The sequence below is a fragment of the Littorina saxatilis genome, linkage group LG8, assembly GCF_037325665.1.
Source record: "Littorina saxatilis isolate snail1 linkage group LG8, US_GU_Lsax_2.0, whole genome shotgun sequence".
NCBI classification, from domain to species: domain Eukaryota; kingdom Metazoa; phylum Mollusca; class Gastropoda; order Littorinimorpha; family Littorinidae; genus Littorina; species Littorina saxatilis.
This window is the reverse complement of record NC_090252.1, coordinates 36,963,384-36,985,780: the sequence shown is the minus strand read 5'-3', so window position 1 is coordinate 36,985,780 and position 22,397 is coordinate 36,963,384. Positions and strand designations below refer to the sequence as shown.

Below are 22,397 nucleotides of genomic sequence, written 5' to 3'. Positions count from 1 at the left end.
CCGATAGGGCAAGTCGCCTATTGCTGACAGAATACAAATCGAGAAAAAAACGTCTTGTCTAGTACCTTTTTATGCACCGTCAAACATCAGTTCCCGATTCCTAAAACATATAGATATGTTATGTCTGGATTAAATCAAGCTCAGAAAGTTACAAAGAAAAACATGTATTCCTGTTAAAAACAAACGCTACCGCGCTCTACTGGCTTGTCACTTTCTGTACGTTTTTTGTACCTGCACGTGTCTGCACTTTCTCGTCCGCGGGGTATCGACAAAGCTATTGTCTCGGTGAGAAAATGCAGTACGTATAATAATCAATCAGCGAGTTTGACAAATTGACTAAATGTAGTAATTTCGCTTTACGTTTTCGTTTTAGTGTTGTTGTTGTTTTTAACAATCTTTCATAGGCTATAGTTCATGGCTGGAAAATAAAAATGGAAACTTGATTAGGCGGCACCCCAAACGTCTCCCACTTCCGATGCAGTGAGCTCTGAGCCTTCACTAGCTTCACTAGCTTCAGTGGCCTCTGAACCATCGGCACTGGAATCGCAAGGCATAGCTTCATCAGTGCTAGGAAAACCGCCTGTGGATGGCCCGGCCTGGCCAGCAACCTGAGGGCCGTTGTCTGGAGGAGAGTTGAATGGAGGGCCGTTGGCTAAAGGGGCGTTGTCTGGAGGTGCGTTGTTTGGAGGTGCGTTGTTTGGAGGTGCGTTGTTTGGAGGTGCGTTGTTTGGAGGTGCGTTGTTTGGAGGTGCGTTGTCTGGAGCGGCGTTGTTTGGAGGGGCGTTGTCTGGAGGGGCGTTGTCTGGAGGGGCGTTCTGGTGACCTCCTGACCCACGTTTCTTGAAGTAAATTCCAGCACCAATTGCTGCCATGACGACACATACAGCTCCTGCCACACCCAAACCGATGACCCGAGTGCTCGGTGAACTGGATTCTGTGTCTGCAACATAGTGCATAAATTATAGGCAGAATGACCAGCAAAAATGCCACTCCCAAAAAAGCTAATAACGTTTACATCTATCTATATATCTATATATATATACGACTTGTGTCTGTGTGTCTGTGTGTCTGTGTCTGTGTGTCTGTGTGTGTGTGTGTGTGTGTGTGTGTGTGCGCGATGCACGGCCAAAGTTCTCGATGGATCTGCTTCAAATTTGGTGGGCATATTCAGGTACACCCGGGACAGTACACAACCTGGTCGATATTTCAACACGTGCTCTCAACGCGCAGCGCTGAACCGATTTTGGTTCCACCTCAGCTACCCGGGCCCCCATACCGACACACCAAAGCCGCTAGACCACATCACAACGCCAAAGTTCTCGGTGGATCTTTTTCAAATTTGGACACCGTATTCAGCTACACCCCGGACACAATATCATCGATGAGATATTTCAACACGTGCTCTCAGCGCGCAGCGCTGAACCGATTTTGGTTTTTCTGTTCATTTCACCATTCCCAGTAACTCTTCCTTATCTTCTCCAGTGTTTTGCGTTTATCTCCCTTCCTTCGTGTGGCTTCAATCCATATTCCCGTTTCTACGTTACTATTTTTAGAATGTCACTGCGCTGTCCAGAACGCTTCCCTTGCACCCGTAAGTTGTTCTTACTGTCAAAGTGAAAAGGTCGAATCAAGTTATAGCCACGCGAAAAATACACTGTCACCTATCTCTATATATTTATAGATATATATAAATATATACGGCTTCTCTGTGTGTGTGTGTTTGTGTGTGTGTGTAGGCAAAACCTGTGGATTGTAGAGTTCTGTTTGTGATGGGGTCTAGCGGCTTTTGTCTGTCTGTCTTAAGACAAATGTCGCCAATGTTTTTACAGAGTGACGTTAAATAAACGATTTTATCATCATCTGTCTGTATGTTCTGGCATTTGAGAAGCCACAACAGATAATATAGGGCTAAGAAATAAGCTCTAAAATTGTCAATCCCGTTTGACAGGACTTCGCCTTCAAAGGTGATTGTGGTGAACCGCCACGCTGTCTGTCTCTGTCTCGCGATTCACCCCGGCGAAGCCGGGTATTCCTCTAGTATATATATATATATATATATATATATATATATGTATAGGTTACAACACGAGTGGTTTTTTATATGGCTTGTATTTCAGTCAAGACCCAGCGGATGAATATCATCGGGAGACACGAGCCTCTGGCGAGTGGCTCTCGATTGATATTCCCGCTGGGTCTTGACTGAAATACAAGCCATATAAAAAACCACGAGTGTTGTAATCTGTATATCCCATTCTACCATCAAACACAAAGTGTAGACTACTAGCGGCACTGTTGCGATCTGTGCAGGGTAAAACTGTTGCCAGCGAGACTTAGCCCTTTTGCAACCTTAAACTAAGTGACCGTCGCTGAAAAAATAAAACGAATGAGTGCATCGATAAGTACGCGGTAACACTACTTTCAGACCATTTAAAAGCTTTAAGTAAAGGTTCATAAGTTGCAAGAAAGTAATGAAGTCGAATAGAAATTAATTTAGTTGAAGCCCACAATTCTTTTGTTTTGCGTTTCAGGTCGGCAGAACGGGCGAAACGGGTTTGGGACCCATTTGGCTTACTCGATTCAGAATTGATTCCACGTTGTTTTTCTCAAACGTGTGTAATTAGGCTTATTGACAGAGAAGCAAATCTTAGGGAACAAATATGTAGGTTTAGATTTAACCATTTGCTCCCTATTTGAAATGTATCTACGTGATAAACTGTTTTGCGAGTGTGTTTGCATGGATGAACTTAAACTGGTATGGGTGAGAGGAAAACGCGACCGACACGTCTGTCACCGCCGATTGATTGCATTTTGAAGGAATATGACTGGATTACGGAAAAATATGTGGACTTACTGCAGAGCCAGGCAAAAGAGTAGACTTGCTCGCAAAACACGTGAAACAGCCGATGTTTGATAGCTGAAGGCGCACACCAAAACACACTACCGACAGATTCTCAAAAGTCGTCTGCTAACGATGCAAGGGGAGGGTACTCGTGTTTTTGTTTTGGTTCGCTAGCATCTGGTTATCTTGTAAGTTGAATGTTCGTTTTTTTCGACCTGCATTGCTTTCATAATGAAAGAAACTTTTGCTTATTGCATCTCATACATCAGATCAGTTCTGAGATTCATTTTTGCGTGCAACTGATATGGTTTTCTGAGCCGTGCAATACGATTTTAGAACTTCATACAAATGTGTCACATTGTTCGGCGCGAGGTCAAAGGTCGGGAGGAAAGTAGTCCTTTGCCCAAATCGGAATCTGCACTATCATATATTTTTTGGAGTCCATGATGTATTTATTGAGCTATAAAAATACAACATATATACCAGGGGCGGATCAGTTGCTTTGTAAGGGGGGGGGGGGGCACTTTTAATCGAAAGTGAATGTGATGGGCGCAAAGCGCCCGAATTTGCTAGGGGGGTCCGGGGGCATGCCCCCCCGGAAAAAAATTTTGCCCAAAGAAGCAAAATGGTGCCATCTGGTGCCATTTGAACTTAGAAATGGTCATAGAATCAGCATAGAAAAATCTTTTTTTTTCTTCTTCTTTTTTTTTTTTTTTTTTTTTTCGGGGGGGGGGGGGGGGGGGGGCACGTGCCCCCTGTGCCCCCCCCCCTCGTCCGCCCCTGTATACCCATACTGAAGTAACAGAGACAAAGAAGGGAGGTCATGGGATATATATATATATATATATATATATATATATATATCACCCATTGCACCTCGGTATAAGCAGACATAACGTATGTATGTGTTCTCGCTGAACAGTAGGGGAACGTATACTGTGTGTACTGTCAGCGTATACGGTAGTGTGGTTCGAAGCGATGTCTCCGATGAGGAGTGACAGTCAGTATAAAACTGTTATCGGAAACAGATAAATTACTGTAGTTCATGTATTGTTTTTTTTAAAGACATGTATAGTTATACTGATGAATAATCTGGTTGCTACTTTCGCGACGAAATTTGTTTTTGAAATATGCGACTTTTTTCTTTTACTGCCAGTTTCCGTTCTTGACTTTTTTTTTAATAGCGTGCCTATTGTTTCAACATGGCGTATCGACAGAAAAGGGGTCGGCGAACTTGGCAACCCATCAACACCGATTTTGAAATGCTTGACTGTTCAAAAAAGGGGAAACCCAAAAATATTTCTTTGCCATGGAAACCGGGGAGGCCTACACTGGATGACCTTGATTTTCCCGAACAAACAGAGAGTTTTAAAGATGCCATCCCCACACTCTCAGTCGGCACAGAACCAACGCCAGGGTCATCTCTTCAATCCGATGAATCAGGTAGACACTCTGTTGTTCTTTAATTAATTTCTTGTTTCTGAAGCAGCGCTGATTACATTTGTCAATAGCAAAAGGGGTAAAGAGGGAAATTTAATGGAAACTTTGAGCACTTCAGCCATACCATAACGGGCCATAGCCGGAGTGACTCGGGGAGTGAGATGAATTTTGCTTTTTGAATCAAATTAAGCTTACTAATACTGTAAGTAGATCTACTGTTTACGGTGTAAGGAACTTTTGGTAATCTTGAACTTTAGTGTGTTCATTAAATTCACAGCTGAGAATCCATTGGCATTCTTTACTTATTTTAACGCATGATCTTGTTATTGTTTAAAATAGGGAGTGGTTTTGGAGCCTCCAGTCTAGGGAACCCGCAGTCACCAGTATCTCACAATATATTTAAATAGACTTTCATTTTTCACCCATCAGTCACCTTGCCTTCTTCGCTCAGTCGTTAGTGAAATGGGCTGGAGAATATGAGGTCACCGGTTCAAGTCTTGCCATTGTCGGTCCATTTTTATTTTTTATTTCAAAATGATCATCTGTTTAATTTTAAACTTGTTCCCCCCTCTCTGACAACTGCGAATAAACCGCATCTCTTTGAGCCTTCAGGCTCGACGGACCTCTAGCCACGGCCTTTAAAGTATTGTGGTGCCAGTGTGAAATTTGACATGACAAATTTAACTTGTGTCGCTTATAACTCTTAATCCTCACTTGATAAGCTAAGGGTATGCGTTTTTGAGTTTCCTGACATAAGTTTAACTTTAGAAATTGCATTTTCATTTTCAGGGATCCAGGGTTTTATGGAGATTGACAGCAAAGAGGTCACCTTATCAGCCCATAGCCAGAGAAAAGCAGTTGAGGAAGACAGGTGGTGCGAACTCCGAGGATCCTTGTTGCAGACCAGGCTTGAATCTCTGTGCCCCGTGCAAATATGTAGCCATTGTCAGAAAAGGCAGACGGATATAATACGCTGCTGGGACTGTGGGCCTATGGTCTTCTTGTGTCATAACTGCTCCTCTAATATCCACCGGACAGTTATGTTCCACAAACCATATATTTGGAAGGTTAGAAACACTTACACTTAGTTAGAGTATAATATATTAATATCATCTATGTATTTTGCTATCTCTTAAATATTTATTTTCCCCACTCCTTGGTTTGATATTGATTTTGAGTGTTTCGCTTTTCATAGGCAAGTAATCTAATAAGGGAGAGTGTATTTTTCTTCATCCGGAGTCACGTATGCTGCTTTTACCATGTGGATCTAGCTCTTCGAGAGAAAAACAAACGTAATCACAGACACAGAGAAAATGATAACGTGATTTTTAAGTCAGACCAGAGACATACATTGAAGAGATGCGAAGCGAGGCCGGGAGGCGTGTAACTCTTGGGGTACCGCGTTCGGTCTGCGTGACCTCGCGCGATTGTCAGCCACTTATCCCGTACTACGCTGTTGTTCCTTGCCTTACATTGTGCGCGGAGGCAATGTTTGGGAGCTATTATTATCTTTTGTGCGCAACTTTACTTTCCCTTAACTAGCAAATGCATTACTGGTGTGTACATTAATCTGTTTGTATAATTTTTGACGCACTGTAATTAAATTTGATGCTTTTATGTCTCACTCAAAAGTGGTTCTCTCACTCACACTGGCGTGTGGATACAAAGTTATAAGTTCATAAAGGAGAAATGAGCGAAATTGCTTTCTTTATCATTCATCTTCTAATCACCAAATGATGCAATAATTTTCTTCTTGTGATTTTCTGTTTCTCTTGAGTGCAAATAATGAACAGTTTGCATGTTTTATTATCTATGATTTTCTATGAAACAGTTATAATTCTTTAAAAACACAACAATTATCAACGTTTACCTTTAAATGGTTATTTTTCTCTAAATTATGGATGCAAAAACGTTTTATTCAACTGTCCATGTTTTTTTTTGGTAAAGTAGACACTTGCACAATTATGCATTCTTCCCATACATTATGTCACTTTTATTGTCAATTTATATTTTATTTTGGAGTGCAAAGTTTGGTAAATGATAGCTCAGTTCGCAGCCGGCCGGTGCTAGACAGAGGATTACTTGCCCCTGCCGTAGGCAAAGATAACGCGAGCGGGAAGACAGCGCTTTGCATCTCTTCTATCTATGTCTCTGGTCAGACTAACAAAATTAATTATGTAATTTTTGTTAATTTCCATTGTGACTGTGAGTCAGATATGTTTCATAAACACGTTTGATTTTCAGTAAGATTTTACTTCATATATTTCCCACTTATTGTTTTCACAGAGGTTTGGTTTAGAACGTTGGCAATCTGTTTTTTTTTTAACAGTACGTCATGTTATCTGTTTTTGGTATAATTGATTAGTTCATTATATTACATGAGACCATATGTTTTTACAATAAAGCAATTTGGTCTTTGACACACTTTGTATAATTCAGGAGGACAAGATGTATTGGCCAGTCCAGGAGGTACCTCACCTGAAACAGCTGCCCAGACACATTTGTGACAATGTCAGCACCATTGACATAGTTGTTTTTGATGCACATGGTAAGTACAAAAGTGTTTCATATTGTTCCCTTTCTCTGATGGTTGTGTGATAATCTTTCTTATTTATTTATCTTCTTCTTCTTCTGCGTTCGTGGGCTAAAACTCCCACGTACACTCGTGTCTTTGCACGAGTGGAAATTTACGTGTATGACCGTTTTTACCCCGCCATTAAGGCAGCCATATGCTGCTTTCGGAGGAAGCATGCTGGGTATTTTCGTGTTTCTATAACCCACCGAACTCTGACATGGATTACAGGATCTTTTTCGTGCGCACTTGGTCTTGTGTTTACACGAAGGGGGATAAGCCACTAGCAGGTCTGCACATAAGTTGACCTGGGAGATCGGAAAAATCTCCACACTTAACCCACCAGGATTCGAACCCTCGACCTTCCGATTAAGAGGCTGACGTCTTACCACCCCGCCACAGCGCCCGTCTTTTATTCATTTATGAACCAATGGATAATGAACTTACAGTTTTTCATTTGTTTACATTTAGTCAAGCATTGACGTTCTGTTTATATCTATCCAGGTGTATCACAAGATGTCAGGCTGGACATTTGTCCCGATGAAGGTGTTGCTGTGACGATGCTCCAGTATGGTTTGTGGCCAGCAACCCCTTGTAACCCAAGGACGGCATTCAGCTTGCAACTGCTGGAACTCTGTGTTTGTATGCAGCTGCATGGATCTTTGTCTGTGCAAGCATTTGCAAACTCCATCCAGGAGCTGGACCTCCTCATGGGCATAAAAACAGCGGCCAAGACCAAGCCGGATTTGTACCGCAATCTCATTGGTGCAATCAATGAGTATCGGTATCATCGCACACAGGTGACAAGAGAAGGCAGACTGGCTGATGTTGATGTCCATTCCTGTGGAGTTTGCGAGGAGGTAATATTTATAACTTTTTTTTTTATCTAGAGGACTTGTTTTAGTTTTGGTAATTAATTTATCACCAAGAGGGGTAATTTATTTTGTGTTTGGGATATATAGATGCAGGGTTGTACCTTAGCACTTGCCCGCCGGGGGTGGTTTCAAATTGCTCTGTGCGAATTTAAAATTCCTCTTCACTGCCTGTCTGGCACGACAAAGGTGTAAATGCAAGTTGCAACACAGTCAAATGGAAGAGCAAAGAGCTCTCGCATTCGGTGTGCTACAAGACACCATCTTCGTTCAATGCGTTTGCTAGCGTGATGCTGTCTCTTACCTCTCACTCGTGTCCAAGCTTCGAACTTGCACTTAACCACACGTTTCAGTAACAATGTAGAGATTTCTTGATTCTTGAAGTGTTCACTCCACTGCTGTTATGGTATTGAACACACGCAAACAGGAGATCTTGAGAGGCAGCGAAAATCAGCGTTTGTGGTAGGATCAAACAGATTCAAGGTTAAAAACATCCAGGACCACGAATGGTCTGTTCTTCACGCTACATTGTCTAAGATAATGCTGCTCAGAAAAATCTGTTGAACAGGTTTTCATGCTGTTCAGTGTTTTTGTTAGTGTTAATGGTTAGTTTTTGTTTTCTGAGTGCGATTTCATGTGTGACTGGGTGACAAGGGGGTATGTGTGATTGTGTGGTAACTTTCTTAGTTACTGCTCTTGTTAGTTCAGTATTTTGGCCCCCGCTATTCTGGTTAGCATCCAAAATAGGTTAACCCTTAGGCTGATAGTTGCAACATATGTCGCGCTACTTTAGGTATACTGTCATGTGGTTGTCACGACATATGTTGCGCTACTGGCTCAGTCTGTTTGGTCGGTTCCGATTACCTCCATTGGATGTGAAAACCTATATGACCGTTTTTCTTTATTTTTCTCTGTTAATTCACTAGTGGCTATGTAACATGTGTTACAGAATTGCACCAGTGTAAGGGTTAAGGTACACCCCTGTAGATGTTTAGCTATGTATAGGCTATAGCTACTTAAAGTTATAAACTGATTTCATGCAAATTGAACTGTTTCAACCCATCATTAGCATGTTTAGAGATTAAATACCTGGCTTGTTTTAATTTGTAACAGGACAGAAGTCGCTCCGTGCTGTCTTTGGATGGTAACTTTGCCTTGGTCCACAAACAACGCAGCGGTAATTACCAGACACCACGTCACAAGGACGGCTTCTTTGTTAAGGATGATGAAGTCAGTGAGTTTGTCAAGCAGTGGACAGCCAACGCATCATCCAAGGATTGTTCGGTATGTTTCCAGTCTACCTCTCTAGAAGTCTTATAATTGAGAAACTGGATCAAGTACATAGTAACAAGTTTTACAAGCATTTTGAGCAGTTTGACTTTAAAATTAACACATGGATACATTAATTTTCTGTACACTGCTGCTATCAGAACTGCCAACTCTTTCAGCGTAGCTTGCTTTACTTCTTGAAAGCCAGAAAACAATTACATGCATAGTGTCCCTGTTTGTTGGGAGTCCTGGTACTCATTTCAGCTTCTCATTATGTATCACAATGTAAATATAGGTCAGGGTAGGTGATGCCGACACTGGAAAGTGCAGCCCTGAAAGTGGCGAGTAGAAACATGTAACTGGCGAATAGAAATGTTCCATCTACTCACCAAATGCAAGTAAAGTTGCTGAAAGAAATTGTTGGTTTGGCTAGTAAAGTTTGCTCTCTGGCTAGTCAATTTCCAGAATCACTAGCTAAAGGCTATTGCACTAGTTTTGGGACTTTCAGGTCTGAAATGCCGTTTAAGATACTCCATAATGAACGTGTATATATATATATATATTATTATTAAGTAATATGAGACTGAGAGTGCTAAATATATGTTGTGTGCAGCTGCACACAGCTGTGCATAGTGACAAAATCTACTGCGCTCAGCTGCATACCGTGAATTTAACTGCGCATGATTTGCTAGAAAGGGGTGTCCCGCTTATGTGAAATGAGTTGCGGATGCCGTTCCTTTTTGAGATATGACTAAACGCTACATGTACTATGTATCGTCATGGAAAGTACATTAAGAAGCAAACACTGAACGCAGGACAGCTGTTAATAATCTTCTTTGGTTTTGTACTATTAGGTTCTATTTATCAAGTATAATACCTATGTTTTCAGGATTGCTCACAGTTCCAGGCTGGTGATGCTATCCGATCCAAAAACAAAACCAAAAAGCTGGATGTCACTGGTGTATTTGGTTCTGTGTGCCAACATGAATTCCCAGGCTTGATGCTCAACATGAAACAAGGGGAAATGTGAGTTTTTTGCAAAAAAGAAAGTGTGATGTGCTTATGAAGAAAAAAGCAGCTACGAAGCCGGAATGTAATGGGAGTGTTCCCGCTCCTAGATGTCTTCTTTTATGCCCTCACATTGAATTCATTAGGGCATGTCTCCTTTTCCAAGCAAGCTGCTTTAGTGAACCACCAATATGACAAGTAGGCACACACTAACACAAACATCAATAAATATACACTCAAAAATCTCTTATTCACAAATCACCTAAGAACAGTAAGCTTACAACAAGAAGAAGAAGACAACATTATCTTAAAATTTTTAATTTTTTTTTTTAATTTTGAGCAATATGTTTCTTTTTTCTCTTATTTGTAGCATGGCATATCCATCTCTGCTGCTTTCAAAGTTGCCACAAAGAACCAGCGACTTGAGGGAGAAACAGCAACTGATAATGTATGATGTTGGGTGCAAGCTGCACAAGCATTTGAAAAACCGCATGAGCAACTTGGTGGAGCAGTTCCGATTCTCAGTGCCTGCCTTCCATCGTTTTGCACACAACATGCCTTGCCAGGTAAGCAAATGATATATGTATTTCATTTTATGCCTCATGAATCTTCTGAATGAATTTAAAACTCTTTGGTGAGAAAAAAAGCCTTGAGAGTTACAGAACTGTTCTGTGATGCTGGTGTTAATAATTAATTGATTGTCCCTGCTCTGCACATTTCTCTGCTCTGCACACTTTGCCTGCTCTGCGCATTTCCCTATTGTGTGTGTGTGAGTGTACTCTCACATACTTTTCCTTTTTGATGTGTCACGGACATGAAGATAAGATGCTAGAATTATGTTTTAAAATGATATCTTTGGTACATTATGAATTTTGTTTAGGTTTGTTCAAAACTATAACAGATTTAAATGTTTTTGATGTACAGTGGTATGTCTATCTAACGTCTTTGAAAATGTAACCGAAATTCGGTTATATGGAGGGAACGTAACATAGAGGATTGTTTTGTTATGTCCGGGTCTGTCAATGATCCGGAATGACATTGGTGTTTTGATTGATGCCGCCCACAAAGTAATGTTATTCTTTCCTTAAACGATTATGGTAACCTGTTTTCTATTCAATTAATTACCAACACAGTTTTCTTGCTTGTTTAATGAAGCCCCGTAACTACTCATGGGTTAAAGGTTTGAAATAGACAAACTGAGGTTGAACGAAAGCATGCGGTCCTAGCATGCACATCAATGTCGATACCACACACGATACCCAGCAACGATTTCGTTAAAAACAAAGAAAAGTGTCCCAAAGGCAAGGAACAAAGCGAATAAGAACCGCGGCAGTGTGTTGAAACTGATGTAAAATTGTAGCCAAAAGCGTCAGTTTTCACGATGAAACTTGACTCACTCATTCAAGGGACAACTGCACTACTGTGTGTCCACAGAGTTGAGTAATTTAGGACACTCCACTACTCACCTTCAAACTTCACTGACGGGATTCTGAGGATAATCTATTGTATGTCGCGTCATTCGGTCATGGATCGGGAAAAACCAAGAACAGTTCCAGATTTCAAAACCCATATTCGTCGGCCGCCATTGTTAGCTAGACCAAAAATGTTTACACGCGCTTTGCATACCTACATCGCAAAATTTCATGACATCACCAGTACTTTCGATTTTGGTTCGATGTTCGGATTGCTTTCATAACGTTTCTGTAACTTTGCGTGTTTAAAAGGTAGTAGTTCCTGCACAGTTCTTTGCAAAATGAAGCAGACATCTGGTGAATGACCTTTATCTATTCAAAATAAAGTAATGACCTGAAATAGAAATGAAAAACCATGGCTTCAGCCGTTAAGGTGCCGCAGGATTTCAGCACGTGTTTGTGTCCGTAACGCTTACTCGCTCGACTGGAGATATAAGTTAGAGTAAATCAAACCCGTGATAATTTTGGGAAAAGTTGTAGTCCACGTATGGACGGCCCTATGTCGTATTAGAGAGGGGGGACGTAATATGGAGGTGAGAAATACTAAGACGAAGAAGGAGAACAAATTCGTCAGAGAAAAGTCGGTCGTAATATTGAAGGCCCTAGCTGTAAAAGAGAGGGGTGGTAAAGGGAGGTACCACTGTATATCTGTAATGATCCTGATAATACATAATTCTGCTCTAAAATCTTTGCGATAAAAATTACAAGTTCAGTGGCAGAGATGTTTGAAGCAGTTCAACTTTACATTGTTAGAACCCATTTGTTTCTGCAAGATGAAAGTTAGATTGACAAGATGGAGATGGAGCCTGAAACTGTATCCTGAATGCTTGAGACGCTCAGTCATTAGCTCTATCAGGTACACTGATCCTCCTTCTCATTTAGTCAAGTTTCTCGTGACAAACATTGGGTATTTAATGTCTTGTAATTGTTATTCCTGTTTCAGCTTACCTATGGTCAGAGGTGCACTGTTGGAGCTGGTCTCTGTGATGGTGAGGGAATGGAGCGTGTTTGGAGCTACTTGCGAAAATTTGCACCAGCTTCCAAACAGATGGCCATGGGCAGCAGAGAAGATCTGCTGAATGACGCTCTTTTTGCATACTCTAGAAAAAGCTTTTCAAGGCTAGGTTTGTGTAACTCTTAATAGTTAATGTTCATGGTATTAGTATTTGTGTTTTTATTTGTTTCCTCTGCTTTTTTGTTGTTGTTGGTGGTGGTTTTTGATACAAAAGCACCATTAAACTGGAAGAAATTATTTGTACAGTTAAGATACCATCACAAATGTAACTAATTTCCAAGTGGAATTTTTTAATGGTCAAAGTGACAATGTCTCTTTATCATTGGGAATGGTATCAAGGCATGTGTCACATTAAATACCATTCTCTACAAAAAAGGCTATTTGACTCAAGCAATTCATAGCGCCCTGGCTTTGTTATTAGTTTTTTGTTATCAGGCTGGTTTCACTTTCAAACCAATTGCGCGGGGATTTCTGTATTTCCCAGTCATCATTCAGTACAGGCACTAGGCATTTCAAATTGTACCACCTGTGTGTGCAAATGCATGCACAAGGATCCTTCTAGTTTTACTTTCATGGGCTGAAACTCACACATAAACTCATATTTTGTGCATGAGTGGATTTTTACATATATGACTGATTTTTACCCTGCTATTCAAGCAGCCATAGGCTGATTTCAGCGGATACATTCTTGTTATTTTCTATTTCTATAACGCACCAAACTCTGACATGGATTTCAAGATCTTTTCTGTGTGTACTTGGTCTTGTGCTTATGTGTACACATAAAAGGAGTATGCATTCAAAGGTCTGCTTAATATTTGACTTGGGAGATCTGAAAAATAACAACCTTCAACCAATTAGGCGCAGTTGGGATTTGAAGCTTCTGCGTGAGAGGTCAGGGTCTTATCCACTAGGCCTCTGTGTCTGGCACACATTGAGTAACCAATGTCGGCATTACAGATCCAAAGTTTAGAGCAAATGTTCAGGGGTTGAGGAACACTTGAGAAGCTTGCACCAATACTTTTGATTGCAGCAGCCCTCATGGCAGGATTACAAAGCATGTAGGGGATATATTGTCTGATTGCATGAACAAAATGTCTTGGTGTGTTTGTTTCCATCTTATTTTTGGTTCTCTTGCCGTTTTAGTGTTGTTATTTTTGTTTTGTTTACTTTACACTTCAATATTTGCTTATTACTTTTGTTTGCTTTGTTCTAATTGCTTAGGAAAAAAGCTGTTGAGGCAGATGGAAACTGCAGCCAGAATGAAGCAAAGGTCACAGTCTGACTTCCAGGGCATTGAGCAGGAACTGAAGGGCCACTCAGACATAGGTAGGTGCTGTCAGCTCCAATGCTTTCATTCAAAAGTAAGGTCGTTATTTGGTCTTGATGGTTATAAAAATATGTTCAGTTCTGTTAGGGTGTTCTGGCTTGATATGGGCTTTTTTCATCTGCAAGCTGTACAGGCCTTTACTTGTTGATAATTGACTCAGTATTGAGAAGCGTGTTGTTCTCTTGTAATTTGACTTGTCATTTTGATTCCAAGATAATTGCAAAGTAGTTTGACAATAATTTTTTTATTTTATTTATTTTGTTGTTGTTGCTTTCAGCTGGTACTTCAAAGGACTGGTTGACAGCTTTGCAAAAGGATTGTACCTCACAACCCAGCGTCAGAGGTGAGCATGTAAGAAACCATAAATAAGTGAATGGTTCAAGAACTGTTGTGGTCTTTCTGGATGATTTTTAGAAACATTGTGAATTAAAATTTAAAAGGCATTACTGCAAAGAACTTTATGTTTTATTGTAATTCAATCAAGTTTGCGTTTTAATGAAACAGATTTTGTGATTGGTCAAAATGCCCAAACTCATGAAAAATTACCGGTCATTAATTGTCGATAACCACTCGCTAAAAAAATCCATTAACAACCTGCTGGCGAGGCGCATTGATACAGCCTCAACTAGTCTCGGTTAGCTTTGAGGGTCATTTTACAAGGAAATATGAAGGCCAGCGAAATACCGAGACCATTTATATGCGAAGTGATGACGTCGAATACGTGACGTAAGTTGATGCATGAATTCTTCCGGATTACGTCAGTCAATTCCAAAGATCGCTTTTGTGATGAAAAGAATGTGTTTTGAGTTTGCTGTCAAAAAACCTGTCAAAAAAGAAGGGAAAATGTATGTGAAAGAAAACAAAACAGGAGCAGAGTGATACGATAGGAATACAGAGACATATTTCTTGGGACTTGACCCTGGCAGGTAGGTGGACTGAAAGTAGTGTGTGAACAGAACGGAACCAATTCTGTCTGTTTACCATCGCATGAAAGCAGGAAAGAGATCGTCGTCAGATTGAATTACAATAACATTAACATGCTTCCATTTGAAACTTCTCAGTCTTCATCTTCATCCATCGGGCTTCAATTAGCTTTGGTCAGGCGTCAATATGACGACCTCGAAGTTTCAAATGGAAGCATGTTTGTGTGTAATTAAAGTGCCTTTTTCAGAAAAGATGTTGTGTTAATGATAAAAGGGAAATTTGTCACAGAAGAATTTGTGAAAGTTTATCAATATCTTTGCATTCTTTGTCCATTTTAGTTGATATATAAATAGAGAATACTACATAGCTTGCTGTGTCGTACCAGATTTACACGAGTTGTTTTTTTTAAATATTGAACTGCGAGTGAAAGCGAGCTGTTCACTATTTGAAAAAGCAACGAGTGTAAATCTGGTACGAAACGGCCAGCCATCTAGTATTCTGTTTATCTTGCATACTGTACTTACGTGTATTTGACTGAAAATATCCTGCAGTCGAGGCAGCTAAATTGAAGATGCTTGTTTTGCAACCTCGATCTCTTCTAAAGCCTCGTGCAGTCTATTACGTCAAAGCAAAGAAACGTCACTGTGAAAGTGTGGCGTGATGTGTTCTAAAAATTCATTGAGGGTAATTAGCGAGCGCAAATTCTTTAGTTCTATAATGACGTTTGTCTCGGTAACTTTGAAATCATAAGCAGTCGAAATACAGGTCCCTGCCAGACTTGCTTGACATGACCTCATTTTCATGATATACACACGTGTGATTTGAACGATTATTATCTCACGGGTGTCTCTCTCAGGAATGTAGGATAAAAAAAATATTTAAAAAATGTATATGTTGTCATTTGTAGGTGATGCAAAGCTGACATTGAGGGAGGAGTATGCATACACCATTGTGCAAGTTGCAGAAAAACGGTAAGTATGTAGAGACGGTGAAGGAAAAGTACAAATAAGTTTTGAAGAAAAAGATTAAAACTGAAAAAATCGTCTGGTTAAAAGCCCTTGTGTGTCAATTTTACTGAACACCAGTGATTGACACACATTTTTGTTTAAGCTAGTCCTTTATTTCTGTGATAATAACATAGTAATGTAATTAAATACATTTAAGAACACAAAGATAAATCTACTTGTTAATTTGTTCTTTGTTGCAGAGCTGAACTGCAAACAAGTGAATCAGAGAACACAAAAGAGAAACTTTCTGCAGACATTGAAAGGTGGGTCGAATGTGTTGCAAACCTTTTTTAACAATTTTTTTTTAGGGTTCAAGGCATTTTTAGAACTTGTATTGACACGGACAGTGGGCTAGTGGATAAGATGTCTACCCCCCAAGTAGAAGGTCTTGGGTTCGACAAAGTATGTACAGACCTGCTAGTGCCTTATACCCCTTCGTGTGTACACACAAGCACAACACCAAGGGCGCATTGAAAAGATCATATAACCTATGTCGGAGTTGTGTGGATTATAGAAACGTGAAACTTCCAGCATGCATCCCCTGAAAGAGGCGTATGGCTGCCTAAATGGCATACAGGGAAAGGCCCACGCATGCAAAAAAAAACAACAAGTGTTTCAGCACATGAATTCAGAAGAAGAAGAATCTTTTATTGTAACTAATATACCCAACCAACCAAACTTGAAACAAAATCAAAATTTGTAGGTTCATTTTGTGATTACGGTGATTTGTGAATAAGAGATTTTTGGCTCACGAAGTGTAGCCTATGCGATCGTAACTTTGTCTGTCTGTGCGTTTGTGCGTGCGTGCGTGTGTGTGTGTGTATGTCTGTGGTAGAAACTTTAACATTTCCGAGTCTATGTGTGAGTGGTTATCCAAGACTATGGATAAAGCTCGCATAAGATTACGTCACGGTCAAAAGTGTTTGACGTCAATTAATGCATCATGACGGCATGCCTCCCTGTAGTCTTTCTCTCTCGCGTGGTGTGTGTGGTCTCGGTCATTGTTATTTTGAGCGGGCCGAGACTATTTGGCAGTCGTGTCCCTGTAAGTAGGCTACATGCAGACACAGACAGATCTAGATCAAGTGTCTCTCTTTCTTGCACAGTGTCACCTAAGCTTACTGTGTGTGTGGGTGTGTATGTGTGACGGACTGATTGAGTTTGTGTTACTGTTTGTCTATTTCTTACGTGAGCCTTGAAGGCTTCGCCTCTTGTTGAATGTATATTTATTGATGTTTGTGTTAGAGTGTGCCTTTTTGTCATATTGGTGGTTCATTAGAGCAGCTTGCTTGGAAAAGGAGACATGCCCTAATGAATTCACTGTGAGGGCATAAAAGAAGACATCTAGGAGCGGGGACAACCCATTACATTCTGGCTTCGTAGCTGCTTTTCTTTCATAAGCACATCACATTTTCTTTTTAGCCTGTTGTGTGGCTCACTTAATTTGTGCCTAATTTTGTTTCAGGCTTCTCATTCAGGCACATAAGCTTCAGAGACGCTGCAGACTGGACAGACCACTGGATGCAAAAGATGCCAGCACTAAGAATGCAGCAGTGGAAGCCAAGGCAAAATTTGTGCGCACCAGCCTTTCCACTGCACTGACTTTGTCAAAAGAGAGGCAGTTCTTGAACCACCTCCGTGCAAAATATGCAGGTGATTTGTAAATGTCTTGTCTGGGGGAAAAAGACAGTTGACTGTGTCTAACAGATAATCAGGGATCGCGCTAGCTTTTTAAAAAACGCGTAAGTCATACGCAACGAAACGAAAAAAACGCGTCACGGACCAATATTTTTGCGTACTACGAAAACACGTACAGACACAAACAAAACACGCACGAAAGACTTAAAGACACTCCTTACCTAAATACGGCGAGTTTTCCTGTCGAACTCCGCGCACGCCTGTCGAATAACACCCCTGCTGTCTCCAACCTTCGGGTCTTGCGAGTTTGTTTCCCGCTCTAATACGACTAGACACACTTTCCGCCTTTTGGAAGCGCGAGATGGGAGAGCAGCTAATGTCTGTTTCATTATCCGACAAGACATTATCTGGAAATACCCTCGTTACGTTCGTTTGCGATACTTCGATGCAAAAAGAAACGGACTTTAGTTTTGACGCGCAGATTTCATGTGTGTCGTCACTTCTCGAGCCCTATAGTCAGTTTCAGGATCGGGTGATTATTAAGTCAGAGCAAAAGCGCTGCGTGAAGACAAGAAAAAGTTACAATATTTTTGCGTATGGCTTACGCGGCGCGGCGAAAAAAACGCGTCAGCGACTTTTAAAATGCGTCAAATACGCAAAAATCGTGCGTAAACGCGATCCCTGGATAATGCAGACTATATTTATTTTATATAAGATAAACTTTTGTTTGGCAAACTAGGGGTTGCTGGTACTGGTAGCAGCACTCAGGCAAAACTGTACTTTTTGAGACTGTGAGATTAAAGTATCTCTTGTGTTCCCATTGTTATTCACGTAGCAAAATCACTTGAAGGCCTATCTAAAAGATTTGATGAGTGTTAACACATTTCTGCACTAATGAAAACAAATTGATTAGCAAGATTAACGATTGAAGTTATGTGCCTGTAAAGATCAAATTGGATCTCAAATGGCAATGACGCTTTTAAGTTTAATTTATCTTTGTTATGCGTTTTTTCCTCTTAATTTAATTTGAGAGCAAAATTGTTCCCATGATGGCATAAATAATTTTCAAAAGATATATAAGTTCAAATATTTGCTCTGGTCTGATGCAAATATATTTTCTTTGTTATAAAAAAAAAAGTAGGGTTTTTTTTTAGAAGTTTGCTCCAGTGTCCGCAGTTATTTATTTTATAAAACTCTAGACAAGCTTTATCTCACAGCTAGCACTCTTTGTTACGTTTGTGTGTGTGATCTAACAGATGGACAGTCGGTGGCCTCCAGGATTGGCAAGCAGCTGAAGATCAACAGCCAAAACTTGGCCAAAGCTTCGGACAACTTGGCGAGTTATGGCTGTGAGGTGAGCAGCAAGGACCTGAAGGACCTGGACCACCCTGTGTATGTCCAGCTCCAGGCATCAGGACTCAACCACCTGCAACAGAAGGCAGCCCTGGCCTATGCTGACTTTGAACGTGCATGTGAGGGGGAGGAAGCAACCAAAAAGGATATGGGCCTTTTTTTAACATGTTTAGCGAAAAAGGAAAAGAAGCTGGACATGCTCATCTGTGACGTTCCGTTAAGTTCCGACCAGTACGGGGAACTTCACATTTTGTGTGCTCGGAGAATTGCACTCGAGCAACTCCATGAAACTTGTGCAACGGACTTTGCCAAGCACATTGCCATTAACAGTTGGGTTTATTCCAAAAGCCATCTGCTTGAGACGCTTTCAGCAAGTTCACTAGAACCAACATTTGACCTCCAAGAATGTGATTTGGTAGAATGTGACGAGGTGGAGGATTCCAGTGATGATGACATGTGAAGAAAGACCAGGCAACTGACAACAGTGTTGGCTAACTTGAAATGTCAATAGGTCATAGTGTTATGCAGTGTTCATCTTTATAGTTGGGTAGAAGCAGACATTGTTTGCCATTGTCATTTCAATAGCGCTATTTCTCATGATGAACTGAACATGCAAAGGGTACATTACCATTAAACGCTAATTGCTACTTCTGAGTAAATGGATTCATAACCTTGGTGGGTGCTTACAAGGTCCTTGATATGCTGTTTTTGCAAGGAGTATAATCTGCACATACTGTACACGGTAATCAGAACTATTCTTAGGGGGTAATTTACAGTGCATTTGTGACTACAAAGTTTATGCTTTGAACTAGACTTTCTTCTGTTAATTGAGTTAATCTTTGGGGCATGCATATTTTTTGTTTTTGTTGTGTGGGTGGTATTGATGTTATTTACATATTGACATACTCACTGGAATCCTCCTCCTCCTCACAGTCTACCAAATCAAATTCTTGGAGGTCCAATGTTTGTTCTAGTGAACCACTAAGTTGCATAAATATTTGTAAGTTTGCGGACAATACAACTCTTAATTTGGATGGGAGTAAGGAATCGTTTGTTGAATGTGTTAAAACTTACTAGAGATCTTTTTGAATTCTCTGGATTAAAGATAAATAATGAAAAAACTCAAATTGTCTGGATCGGAAGAAAGTAAAATTCATAAGAAAGATATATGAGGGACGTGAACTGGGATTGTTAAAGTATTGGGAGTCGATTTTTCAACAAACACCAACAACATTTTGGAAATTAATTACAATAAAAAGAGATTAAAATAGTTTTGAATGATTGATGCCGAAGACAGTTAACTCCATTCGTTAAAATTATAATTTTGAAAACCATGGTCTTGTCCAAATTGGATTATTTATTAACTGTACCATTGCCAGACCTATCCGAAGCTTTTTTACGAGAAGTTAATGCAGCCTTTTGTTCCTTCCTGTGGAATGGTAAATGTGCAAAGATTCGGGGAAATGTCGTCTGCAGACCTTATTGCCATGATGGTTTAAATATGTATGACATTTATACTTCTGTGGCATGAGTAAAGATAAATTGGATTCGCAGGTTCAAGATGTTGGAATTTCATGTAAAAAGTAGTTTAATTTTTATATGACACCTGGATTGAAAGATATTTAAAGTTGGTGCTGGGTATGGAAATGTGTTACTGAAGCATTATAATAAATGCTGTTCCTTATTTAAGGTAATTGATACCAATGATTGTGTTTCCGAATGTATACATTACAATGTGAACATCACACGAGATCAGGGACTATTGTAAATAAGGCATTGATTGAAAATGATGCACTGTTTGTCCATCAGTTGTTACATTTCAATGGAGATTTGTTACTTTTGAAGTCAAAATTTTTATTTTATTTTATGGAAGTGTGCTTCAGTCCTTAAGAAAATATGAGAGAAAAGTGAAAATTGATTCGTTAAAAGGTTTTCAGATTTGGGATAATAGACCTTGGCAGATTATTTGTAGAGGCAAACAGACCATTAAAGGAGTTTTTTTGAAAATAAAATTTGATAATAACCCTGCTGGCATGACTAGATGAAACATATATTTTTTGCAACATGAACTGGAAACAGATTCATGATATGTGTTTTAAAACAACTTAGGACACACAGTAAAAATGGTTCAAGACCAGATTGCTTCGTGGCATTCTTGATGTTGCCAGCCGGTTATTTGTTCAAAAGATTTTTGACGGTCCACTTATGTCTTTTGTATAAATGGAAATGAAATAATATCCCATATATTTTGGTATTGCCGGCTTGGTCAAACATTTCGGACTGAATTGGAAGATTTGTTAAATAAAAGTTTTATATACAGTCCAAATGTTCTTTTTACATTTGACTTTGCAGACCTTATCAATTTGCCCAGATTTTTTTGTTGTTGATTTTTTTTGAAAGTCACCATGTGACTCTTCAATACAAAATGTCTTACCACATGTTTGATTTGCCTCATATCTGTGTGTGTGGGTGCGTGTGTATGTGTGTGTGTATGTTCATTAAAAACTGGAATCGGACACGAACCTACGACAGATGATTAATGATTACACTCAAAGTACAACACTTCATACATTTACATTAACCCTGCAACCAAAGAACAAAAAAGACAGTGTTTCAGAGCAGGTAGTTGACATGACATTTTTAGTGTTTTAGTGTTGCAAGGAAAGTTTAGAATTCCAGGAGGCGATTCACCTTGCATTCAGTTGGCTCCTAGTGCGTATAGGACTCGGGGACCGCACTTCAGTTTGGGAGCCCTGTAATTGTACCACGGACACGAATAGAGACCCCACCTCCTCCCCATTACTCTACCCTCGCCTCCTTAACCCCATCCAATGTAATTTGTGATTCGACAAAATTTTGAGGACGTTTTTGTCATTTAAATAATAATAATGCATGATATGTATAAAGTGCATGTGTCCAGGGTTTAATCCTACTCAAAGCGCTGTACAGTCATTGGAAAAATACAACATAACATTATTTACAGTGCAGTCACACGACATATCAATGAATAACATAATACAGCACTATAAAACATCACACGCACGGAAACACATCATGTACACGCACTATAAAATACACATTGCACAATCAAAAACATTCGCGGCACTCACGCAGTGAAGAACTATGTACAGTTCATTGAGTCAAAATTGAGCATCAGGAACGGACCTGACTTGAAAGTGTATTTTATGGTTTGTGGAAAAGGTGGTTTTGTTATATTTAGTCAAGTTTTGACTAAATATTTTAACATCGAGGGGGAATCGAAACGAGGGTCGTGGTGTATGTGCGTGTGTGTGTGTGTCTGTGTGTGTGTGTAGAGCGATTCAGACTAAACTACTGGACCGATCTTTATGAAAATTGACATGAGAGTTCCTGGGTATGAAATCCCCGAACCTTTTTTTCATTTTTTTGATAAATGTCTTTGATGACGTCATATCCGGCTTTTCGTGAAAGTTGAGGCGGCACTGTCACGCCCTCATTTTTCAACCAAATTGGTTCAAATTTTGGTCAAGTAATCTTCGACGAAGCCCGGACTTCGGTATTGCATTTCAGCTTGGTGGCTTAAAAATTAATTAATGACTTTGGTCATTAAAAATCGGAAAATTGTAAAAAAAAAAAAAAATTTATAAAACGATCCAAATTTACGTTTATCTTATTCTCCATC

The 22,397-nt window shown here is 39.9% G+C and overlaps 1 protein-coding gene across 1 annotated transcript; it reads left to right on the top strand.

Annotated features, from left to right (window-relative positions):
• The first annotated feature begins 3,962 nt into the window (after positions 1-3,962).
• On the top strand, positions 3,963-21,168 carry LOC138973429 (uncharacterized). Its single transcript, XM_070346146.1, has 14 exons — positions 3,963-4,282; positions 5,069-5,346; positions 6,719-6,827; positions 7,356-7,711; positions 8,837-9,007; positions 9,882-10,018; positions 10,371-10,566; positions 12,416-12,596; positions 13,709-13,813; positions 14,092-14,157; positions 15,646-15,709; positions 15,946-16,008; positions 17,211-17,398; positions 18,640-21,168. Exons 1-14 carry the CDS (start codon positions 4,042-4,044, stop codon positions 19,194-19,196), a joined length of 2,712 nt encoding a protein of 903 aa, XP_070202247.1. The 5' UTR covers positions 3,963-4,041; the 3' UTR covers positions 19,197-21,168.
• The last annotated feature ends 1,229 nt before the right edge of the window (positions 21,169-22,397 follow it).